This window comes from Varroa jacobsoni, unplaced genomic scaffold, assembly GCF_002532875.2.
Source record: "Varroa jacobsoni isolate VJ856 unplaced genomic scaffold, vjacob_1.0 scaffold_537, whole genome shotgun sequence".
In the NCBI taxonomy this organism is placed as follows: domain Eukaryota; kingdom Metazoa; phylum Arthropoda; class Arachnida; order Mesostigmata; family Varroidae; genus Varroa; species Varroa jacobsoni.
The window spans coordinates 204803-216630 of record NW_019213439.1 but is presented as its reverse complement, the minus strand read 5'-3'; the positions used below and the strand labels follow the sequence as shown (position 1 = coordinate 216630).

The 11828-nt window shown below is 36.2% G+C and overlaps 1 protein-coding gene across 2 annotated transcripts in view; it reads right to left on the bottom strand.

Annotated features, from left to right (window-relative positions):
* Window positions 1-4260: 4260 nt before the first annotated feature.
* Window positions 4261-11828, bottom strand: part of LOC111261248 (uncharacterized) — a 47322-nt gene continuing 39754 nt past the window's right edge. For both annotated transcript variants that reach the window (XM_022834585.2, XM_086968628.1), the window contains exons 10-11: window positions 10153-10259; window positions 4261-4929 (exon numbers count right to left, since the gene is read on the bottom strand). In XM_022834585.2, the coding sequence (XP_022690320.1) occupies window positions 4867-4929; window positions 10153-10259 (170 nt within the window). In that variant the 3' untranslated portion in view covers window positions 4261-4866. The remainder of the gene's footprint in view (window positions 4930-10152; window positions 10260-11828) is intronic.

The window sequence follows — 11828 nt, the reverse complement described above, 5'->3', positions numbered from 1 at the left end:
ACTTATAAAGTAGTTAAATCTTTTCTCTCGTGAATCCTAGTAGTCCCTTAGTGATTGCTAAAGATCTTTAACGCCGTCTTGTCTAATCAGAAGCCAGTTGCGCTACGTTAAACTTTATCGGACTTTGTCATTTAGACTAACTTAATTTCAAGTAGCACTGTCGATCCACATCACGTTGTATATATGTAGAATGGAAAGAAAGCGCGCGCAGAAGAAATTACGCAGGAAAAAATAGTGTAGCAACAGGATTTGATGCATCATTTGTCGCCTTGAACGCCGCTGTCAATGAGCGAACATATGACAGTAACCATTTTTATGTTGTACTTTCAAAGCGGAGCCAGTTAAAGCCTTGGCTAAACTCTATTCTATGAGGTGCCGCGTTACATGCAACAGATTTCAAACAAAGGCTGAGGCACAGATGAATGCCTTTTCTCATTATAAATTAAAGCCACGAATTACTAGGTCCTATCGTAGGATCATACGGATCAAAATAATTATTTGCAATTAATGTACGGAAAAAGAGAAGTATTTTATGGTTAGAGAGACTGTATACTCACCATTTGAAACGACACGCGCAAGCTTCTCAATCCATCATTATGGAAAGACATGGCAAAGGAAAATTCTTTGCTTTTAAACGCATTGTCGTAACTTGGCAAACGAACGAATCCACACTGAACGTTTACCACAATGTTTCACATATCTTCTGGGCGAAATATAGCGCATTGAGAACAGTCTCCTTGCGATATTTATTGATTCCAAGACTGAGACGATTTATAGAAATAAACCATTACAGCAGCTTACTGAAGCAAGTTAGTCCCCCATTTTTTTTTAGACTATTTCTTTTATCTGGAAGGCCATTCAGGGGGTCGCTGCAAGATACAATTTAAGTTTCCTTCTATTTTCAATGGTAATACCTAACCCACAAAATACGATTTAATGACTTTCAAACCGGTGACAGCAAGAGCGGAAGAACAGTTTTCTTTGGCGGAGCATGTTTTTTGCAGTACAGGATAAGGAGCTCTGTTCAACATGTAATCTCTATAATCTCACCGTAAAAATATCACTCATCTTTCATTTCAAGTTTAAAAATGACAAAATTAAGAAAATTAATTATTCACAGTGGTGTTGTTTTCACCTCTACTAGACCCACCCAAAAAACAATAGATTATTCAATATTTATGCTATACTGAAAAATATACATTTTACACAGCGCTGGAAAGCGGCCAGGCTCATTAAGATTTCTTTATCACGACCCCGTACCTTACCAGAATATCTTTGTATCTCTAATTAGCGAAATTTAGTTGAGCATACAATATCTATTTTGTAATACTACTTTTAATAGATATGACCAATGAGGGTTTACACAACATGCCAAACAGCATGTAACACGTCGTTACACTAGGCTCAGTAGTATGTAAAATATAATAAAGATAACTCATTCAGTATGTAAAATATAATAAAGATAATTGCGTTCTTGTCGTACGTACGATCGTTTATAGATGGTATTTTTGAATCAATTGATTGTTTCGTTGTGTAGCTCAAGAAAGAAAAAGGCATTCTGGTTTTATGCCATTGACAAGTCTATCTCTTTAAAGCGTTTAAAAGGTTGGGATATGAAAGCTATGAACGGAAACACTAGGTTACTTTTATTTATGCTTAAAGGTTCATCGTTGGGTTTCCGGTTGTAAATGTGGCTGAGCGAGTAATAACACCTTAGAATCATAGTAACAAAATTTTAAAAAGAATCCCGGCAAAGCCCGTTAATTTTGTTAACAGGAAATTGTACGCCTGTGCAAAACATATACGTACAGAATTTCAAAGTAGCCCAACTTAGAACAAGCGTCATAGAAACCTTTAGGGTCAAACAAACTTTTTTCATTTATATTATCTGTCGAACCTATTACGGCGGATTAAAACCTGTGTCAAATAGCATGTCAAACGACTATTTGAAGCTCTACAGACGAAATACAAAAGAAACTTGGTATCAGTGCATAACTGTTAAACGAATGTCGAGTTACTACAACACCTCTAAGAGCAAGTAACGCTAACAGTGGGTTAGGTGGCTAAAATAATTTGACTCAAGCCTTCCCGTCCACCATAACCAGTACTTCTGTCTTACCGGCTTTTAAGATTACAGAGCAGAAAATATGAATGTTACTAACATTGTCAATAATTGAACATAGTGAGTGCTATTAGTGCAACTTAAAGAATTCAATACAATACGAACAATAATGACACCGTTCCATGTGTTTATGGTTCGTGCATTTATTTAGATAAAATTGATTTCGTTAAAACATAGTATTCTAGTACACTAAGACTATTCAAACTATCGCCTTTTTAGTGCACAGCTTGAGAACCCCGCTATCGACGTATTGTTCTAACGATAATATTTTATACGTTATGTATGTACAAAAATACAGTGTTTATTATTATTTTAAATACAGGAAATTGGTATTAATTAACGATGCAAATTAGTTTTAAATATTGATGTGAATAAAAGTATTCAGTTTTACCTCCCGTATAACCGTGCAGTACTTCAGACGACTGGGAGAACAAAATAAGCGTAGTTTGCTTTCGAACTTAGACCACCTTAGGTGTCACTAAATTTAGTAGGGTACCTGAAAAAAGCTAAATTCCCTATACTATTTGCAAGACGCTGTAAGGACTAGAACTGAAAAGAATAATGACGTAAGCAGCAAGACGGCAATCCGAGAAAACTATAAACGTCTAAAACACTAACGGCACACGAAACCGAAGCCAAGATAAAGGTTACACTAACGAAGCACAAATTGACGTAAACATCAAACACTGCTATAATTTGGAACAAACTTCACGTTAAGCTTGTTATTATGGATTATTATGGATTTCAATTAATTCATTGCCTAATGGTATCTTCGCTAACCCGCTAAGGAGTCTTAGTAAGCCATTTCTCTATAGGGTTGACTGCGTCTTACTTCACGGTGTACAAATTCTGAAGTCGTGTGTTTGAGTTCGACGCTAACGTCAGTGGCATTGATCTTTGACGTCAAATAACATGAAGTCAAAGATGACATAGTTCGCAGGAGGACTGTATGGTGGAAGTTCTGCGAAGAAGAACCTGTCACCATGAGCGAAGATCATTTGAACAGTTATTATCTATGCTAAATTATCGGGCAGTTCAATAATAGATGAACCTTCGCTCTTCGATATAGGTAAATTGTCAATAACCAAGCTGGCTGACTTGTGTTCAGTTGAAGGAAGACGCTAAGCCTGAATACACACTCTGGATTTCGTGTTGGAGAAAGCTAGTGCGCGAAAGATTTTTGTGGTAGCTTAAAACCGGTTGGTACTATTCTCAAGTCAATTGGGTATCAGGCTTATTATAATTAGGTATATTCAGGGACACTAATATGGTATGTTTTTGTTAGAAATCGTATACTCAATAATGGTTATTTCACCCTATTGGAAAATCTATTTATGAAACGGAGAACAGTTTTAGATTTCATATTTAGGTCAATGCTGACACATTTTCCCCACAGGTTCTCTCTATTAGAATAGATATCCATTTCCTTAATATAGACGTTCTCGTGCATTTCATCAGATGTACTTAAAATAGAACATCAGAAAAGGAAACGCTGCATAAATTTGTGACAGATTTAGTAACTCGATTACGATACGGCCATATGTTTCCTTAGTGGAAACACTATCTTTTTTGTTGTCTCTTCTTACTTCTTTTGAACAGACGAAATGATGGGAACTCATCCGTAGATATGGAAAAAAAATGATACATTACATACAAGCGTTAGACCTTTAGATAATCCTTTTCATGTAAGTTAACTTTTTGTCCAAATTGCGATGAAATGTTTGCGCATCTTTCAACAACAAAGAAACATGTTAAAGAACAAACGTTTTCCTGAACGAATGCACCCTTTCTGACTCCCATTAATATATTAGCTATAAGTGTCACGTGTCGTTAGTATTATTTTGAAGGCGGTAGGATTAATACGAGGAAGGGTTTATGGTCATTGCCCTGGTGGTGTTACAAATGCGGAATAAGAGAAGCAAAGGTTCCCTATTCTTTCTATTGTTGGGGAAAATATGAAAGGCTTTTACACTGTAGCTCGACAAAAACACCATTTAAGTTCCTCCAGGCGGGAGAAAACTTGTGGCACTAAGCACGATGCAGACCTAGAAGTGGGCCGTATTTTTAAACAGGTTTACAAGATTCAATTGTGCCGTTTTTATTATATTGAAGTATTTACAAAAAAAGAACTAAGCATCGGCACAAACATCCGACAAAAAATGTTTTTATTTCATTTACTTACTGCTTAGGACTTTTCTTTCTTTAATTTCCTTTTCACACATATATTATTTCATTCAAACAATACTTTGCTACGCCGAATCGCATGAGCAATAAATCATTAGAAGTATTTTCATTCTAACCATTTTTCTATGTTCATAAGTTCCTCTCCGTTGCAAGACATACGAAACACAATGCAAACGTAAACCTTTGCTTTCCTGTTGTATTGGCTAGCTGGTTAATAAACACATAAAACCAATTTAATATAAAGATTCACAAAATACATATGATAAGAGAATGAATATTTGTAGAATGTGATTATTATTTAATTTTTTTTAAGTTTTATTTTTCATCTTGATGGATTTCTGTGGCATGTATGGGTAACGGTGGACTTGGTTATGATAGTGACTCACAAGGATTTGAGAGTTCTCGCTACTTTGTATGCATCGTTTTATTTAATCGATAGTCTCAAAAGTTTTCGCAAATTACGGCAAGTAGCCTGACAACGAGGTAATGTGTCTAGCATGCACGCAGTTGAATTCATTAAGTAAACACGACTGTCGTCATTTGATACTGAGTTTCATCCGCTATAGAGTGACAAGTTTACGCTGGCTATCTGGCGTTTGTATAGAATCTCCACCGTTGCTCCGCTGAAATACAGAAAAACAGCAACATATTTAATTAAAGTCATGGGAGACTTAAGTTTAATCGCCGGTAATATTAGGCGATCAGAAAGGGATACGGTTTCTCCAACTGAATGGCTTTAAAATCGCATATCTCAGGTAATATAACTTACATTGATGTAATTTTCTAGCTGAGTAATAGATGTGCTTATCGGAATGCCTTCATTTGGACTAAAGGCAGAGCGCCTTGAATATGAGTGACATTTCTGAAACAAACTGCTCTATTTAGCTATTTTATGACAACAAAAATCCTCCTCCTAGTAATCGACCAAGTACAAAAAGTTGATAAAACTGTTGCGAAAGTTGAGCAACGTGAGTAGCCATAATATCACCAAGAAACATTCATTACCAATAAGTTTTTAATCATTTAAAGAAAACTGGCTACAAAAGAATCTTGACATTTGGGTGCCATGAAAACTGACCCAAAAGAATTTGTTCGATCGAATTTCCAGCTTCAAAGCTCTACAAAAACGAAACAAAATTGAGCCATTTCTAAAGTGGTTAATGTCGAGTGAAGAAAACTGGACAACGTACAACAATAGTGCACGAAAAAGATCATCGTCAAAGCAATTAAAGATTTCACAATCTGTGGCAAATTCCAGACTGATTGATTCGCACTTCATTGAAAGCTCATATTGAAAAAAATATTGGCAAAATATCAACTGAAAGCAAAAAAATGTGTTTTTTGCACCCGAATCGACTACACTTCAGCCTCTGCTGCTGACCCTGGTCTTCGTTACTATCAAAATTTTACCATAAATTTGTTCGATAAAGGAATTAAATTGAATTAGTAAAGGGCCAGATAAAAGAATTTAAAATAGAGTACGATACTTTTCAATTTTTTCGGAAAGGCAGCAAAACAAGTAATGCTCAAAACAAACAATGATCAAAATCGTTTATATAACCGTTTCAGCACTTAAGTTATTGTTCTTAGATTTCTATAAATCTCAGGCTAATCGATTTTATTGAAATTGTATGCACATGTACAGCAATCTGGAAGCATGCCCTCTACATGAAGCTGAAATTGCTAATGTTTAGCATTATATGAAATTTGAAAAGGGTAGCTCAGTTTTTTTTTTGACACAACGACGCATTTTTACGATTTATTTATTACAAGTGAATGCACCGAATTTTAAAATTGAATACAATTTAAGCTACGCGCCGTTAAGAGACGAAAATTGGTTGTTAACTATTCCAATCTTTTAGAAATTTGCGAGTTAAAACAGGCCGGATCTACTTTGGGAGAGATGATAGGTTTAGAAAAAGGACATATTTTTGTGTTTAACATTAACTCTCAGTGGTCAACCATTTGTTCATCGAATGCCACAGCGCTGTAGACATTCATTGAAAATTGCTGGAGATATTAGGTACGAAGGCCTTGCGTGAAAAATCAATCAATAATGCAATTATTTTAAGAGCGGAGATTGGAGTGTTGAAAACTAGCGAGTAGCTGACTAGATGTCGCAACCCAGAAGACAAGGACGCCTTGCCGCAATCGACCAGGCCTTCCACTTTTAGAGTCTAAGGGCTCCGTTGCCCAAGACTGGTATTTCACATGTAACGTGTTGTAGATTTATAATGTAACCGATGAGTATGAAGAAACTGAAATAAAATGGAACCCTCATAAATTGACGCCAGGCCTGTTTAAAACGCGTTAGATGTATTCTACGTGCAATTTGCGGAACTTCAGTTAACAAAAAAGCATTCTTGAGCAGATGATTGAGGGATTGAACTACACATGAGGCATCGTTTGATCTATCGTCAGGCGAAAAGGGATTAGGCGAGTAAATGAGGTTCCCCTAGAAAAAATCGACGTGTAGTTTCGTACTTAAAGCGGTAGTAATGCTTGCAGTAAACACCGAGAGTATCGGCTACTATAAAATATTCGCTTAAAATGAAACAATGAATGCAGCCCGCTATCTCGAGTTCCTCAAGGGCTTCACGGACCATTGGTACAGCGAAAACACACAGTCTGGGTTCTTCATGACAACATTAGACCCCACCGCCATATCTCAATAACTTGCCGGATTGACCAAAACAATATTTAACGTTAACTTCGGCCCGCTTATTCTCCTAATGTAGCATTCTGTGATCACGAGGTTTTCCATGACTTGAAAAGGGCAGGTGGTGGCTAAACAGTGATTTACAATAAAGTCATAGATACATAGTAATAATGTAATAGAAGTTACATATAAGAACGCGGATGGTAGGTATAATGTCCATAAACCACCAAACATGGGACAAGTGTGTAAAGAATAAAAGAACGTATCTCTAGCACATATTAAACCACTATCACTCCAGCCCAATTAGTTTAAAAATTATTGACTCCGAAGTTCATTTTAGGGATACCATAGACTTGACTTAGGTGATTGGAATATATTTACGTAGATCTGTGTTCTAATAGACCGCAATATTAGTTGAATAATGTAAGATTTTTTATTTCCACTGGATTTTTTTTCATATAAAGCGTATATGAGCAACACTTTGACGAGTTTACTTCACTGCATGCGGTTCTGTATACGATAAAGTTCAAACAGACGTATGCTGTTCAATAGGCTAACATTAAGATTTCGTGTATCAGCTGAATTGACGATCGAACGTTTTGGTGCTGTTGCATTCGTTGTCTCTTTACATATGGATTTTTTGCATTACATACCATTTCTTATTTAGAGAGTTATTACACTTAATAAGCTCAGTCCGTTGAGTGAATTTAGTGAGTTGTCCATATAGTACTCGTACAGCTACTATTATTATAGTGGCGGTGGTTATTTGAAAATTAGAGAGCAAACATTTTTAAAATCACTAATGAATGGTTTAGATCTAGAAATGGAGCTGTACTTAAAATTAAATGCTTGGTAATTTATACTTTATACAATAGAAAAATACTGCTTGTTAGCTACTGAACGCAATGAGTTAGCTGAGTACGTGTGAATTTAAACGTTAGATCTCCTGTATCATTGTATGGACCAATGAACGGCCCAACAACTGATGGGTCAGTATTGACAGTAGGAGAAGTTAATAACGGAAGACTAAAGACTTAACTTAAGGAACACGGAGCGTTCTCTGATTTTCACTATAAGTTCCGTAAAACCCCCTTTACAAAGATGACCGTAGAGAAAGAAATCTAGGAAAACGAAAGACATAACACACAGAACCAATGATCGAGAAAACTGTGCGCGCTAACCTTACTAGACATACAAAATGTCTTCAGCTCTTCTTGCTGACAAGTGATTATAGATAACATGAGAGAAAAGGGGTATTGCTGTATCTGCAGAGACTTGTACTTTAGCAAGCGAACAGTAGGATAGTAACACATAAGGACGTGACCTACTCCATGACCGCAGGGTTACTAAAACTGTCGATGCACATGGAGAAACAACTTTACAAGAGAGGGTCCAAAGGACGTTGGCAAGGATTAACGACTAGATGGAGAATTCAGCTTGAAACTGGATCAGGAAAAGTATTAAGCGGCTAAAGCATGGAAAAATTAGACGGAGACCCGATGGAAAAGTCATTAAAATAAAGGAGACCGCGTGATGTGACCGTTAACAGACGATTCAACAAGAGTTCTTGCATAGACATCGCAGTGACAAAGGGGGCATACGAAAGGCGCGAATAGCGTAGGTTAAATCATGCCAAAAGCGCAAAGACCAACAGAAAGGAAACTCTTGCTCACGGTGGCTGAAGCCATAGTTTTAGATGCGGCAGGCATACGGGGCTCGAGAATAAAGCGAATACAATTCTGAGCACTACAACGGAATGAAGTAGCAGACATTAGCTGGAGCTAGGATCCGAGAAGACATAGGACATATTGTTCACATGATCTCAACATCATTTTAGAAAGGTACCAAGATACTAAATGAAGCTTCACATATGGATCGAGCAGCTAAAACGGTTACCTTGGCAGCATAGAGCATTCGCAGATTAATGCCAAGGATAAGCAGAAAAAGGATGTAAATAATTGCTTCAGTAACGGACTCCAGAGTTTTCTACGCGGCTCCCGTCTGGGCAAAAGCTATGAAAGCCAACAAGAACAATGGTGGAGATTGTCACCCCCTTGAGATAAGTACAGCCTATCAAACGGCCTCGATTTTACTATCTTGACCTTAAGCAGGAAAGTACTGAAAAATGTCATACTCAAATAACTGGAGGAAACACATCAGGACTGCCTGAAAGGACGTACGCTAAAACACTGCACACCCTTTAAGAAGTGGAGGGCAAAAAAGCAAAAACTGAGGCACCCATTGAGAGCCAATGCAGTCGCATACGAATTCTTTAAGATTATAAATGTACGATGGCGACTTCAAGTATATCACAAAGATAACGAACCTTAAAAAGGAATAAGCGTGAAAAAGACATACGTTACGAGCTGAACTTCTTCCAGGTTTGCGTTAGAGAAACAATAGTAATATTAAAACAAAACCTCGTATTAGGGCAAGCGACATAGGAAGATATGAGTCCCCAGTAGAAGGAACGAAATCCTACAGAGTTGCGAGGAACTATTGTTTTAGCAAAACCTCTGACAAATCCAACCCTTTAAAGATTAAAATACCTAGCAGGTCTAATCCTGACAAAGACATGATTTATTCAATTTCTGCGGTAATACTTGCCAAATAACCAAAAAGTGTTCATTTCAGATACAGTACTCGTCAAAGCTGTTGTTCAAAGACTGTGTTGACATGGCGGTTGTAAATAAAATAAGCATATAATAATAAAACTATGCGAAACTTATTTTCCAGCCACCTGCATTTGCTGGAATCAAATTTACAAGCAAATGGCCAAGACAGACATTTATATAGTATATATAAAGTAGTAAAGATATAGTATATTTAAAGCTCGATGGACCATCAATTGGAGGAGAGAATATCTGATGTGATTTAGAAGTAGAAAGTTATTGTATAACTTTCTACTTTTAAATCCATAGGTATTATATATCTGTGGAACAGGAAAGGATCATAGCCTAAACCTACATCGAAGACAACAACGTAAAAATTTTTTGACACAAGTAAGATGGATATATATATATACATATAGTGGATTTCCTAAGATATATATATATATATATCTAAATATGGGTAATTCTAGTAAAAGGTTCAGGCATATACTTATCCTTCTAATCTCTTTTATATTAATTAAACACTTGATTAGCAACGTATACCACTGTGGTAAATATTGGGACATAAAACGGACCTGCTGTTGAGTTGTGCACGATGGTGAGAAGGCAACAGGCGTTGCAACGGGCGTCGCTCCCGGAGTAAGTCCAGTGCCTTCAATTAAGCCTTCGAAACTGTACATACCTGAAATAATACATGTTGTTATTTTATAAAAAGAAAAGACTAACTGACCGCGCACAAATGCTACTAACCGTAATGTGTTCGCAAAAAAAGTTTAACGAAAGAAATCTGAAGTGAAATATAACTTTTGTATAGTTGCTCTTTTCAAAAATAAAGTGTTCATAAAAAATCGGAGAAGGTGACAGACTTCGGTTAAAAATTTTGTGTTTAACAAAAATTCAAAAAAATGCAAAAAGCGAAAACAGTCATACGAACAGCATTGGTGAATAATAATATGTGCAGCGTACGTACATGCTTGTCAAGTAATCTACCGTAAAAAATAGGTTTGCATATTAAGGTCAATCAAAGCTCATGGGTCACTACTTCTTCTAGCGCAAATGTTACAATGTTAGATCAGTTAAATAAAATGTAATGGTACGGAACGAACGAACTGAATAATTGATGAATTTATTCCAACTGCATATCGAAATACACTTTTTTAACCTATGTAATTACAGAACAACGACAAACAATGCACGAAAAGCTTTCATCAAACCTGTCAAACTTTCATATTCCACAGGAGATGCTATACGCTTCCAAACGTTCGGCATACAAAACCATGCTAGTCATAACTACTGTATCCAATGATACAAAGTACGCGCTATAAAATATGCCAACACAAGTTAACTCATCTTACCGGGATTAGAATTAACGTGGAATTTAGGTTTAGACAACAAATCGTTACTATTATCAAAACCATGGACGTCTAATATGATATTTTTTCCATTTCTGACAACCTAGTCTTCTATTTGAAGTTGTATTATGCTATTGTAATTATTCTATTTTCTTGTCAACATTTACCTGTTGCTTTCAAGGGTGTTTTTTTTTGTATATTACATATTCATTTTTGAAAAAATTGAAAAACGCAAAATCATTATATTGTGCTACCACTTTTTGTCAACATTAATGCACGGACTATAGCAAACCTCATCTATATTTTAATGGATCAGATTTGCCAAAAGCTGAACAAAAGATTGCCCAAAAAACAGCCTATCAGCCCACATAGTGAGGACCTATCATGATAACAGTAATGTCGTACATCAGGTTTTTTAGATTTAATATAAGGAACACTAATCGAATGGACCCTAATATCTGCCCAGCTGATCTCAAGTCTTAGATTGTCACAAACTAATTTATTATGTATACACTGCCACTCTCTACGACCCTCTCTTATCTTTTAACTAATTCATTTATTCTATTTCGGTAGAAGTTCTCATATACGGTATTGAAAAACTTTTTCAGCTAGTTTCTGGTACACTCTTCGTTGCCAAAAAAACTGTTAGGAGTTTTCTTTAGCAGTAATAAAAAAAAGGTAAGCCGTCCATGCGAACCCTGGAAAATATGGTGAAGAAAGAAGAACTTTCCAAGATCTTGCCAGATTATTTTAATGCCTCTTGCGATATCTGGAAAAATATAATTTCCTTTTCTTGTTGGATAAGTTCGTTTAGTCGATGCAACTTGATTGTATACGAATCCTTGTTGGCCGTACTGCTTCTCTCAAACATCTCCCAATGTGTAGTAACTTTATAGCAA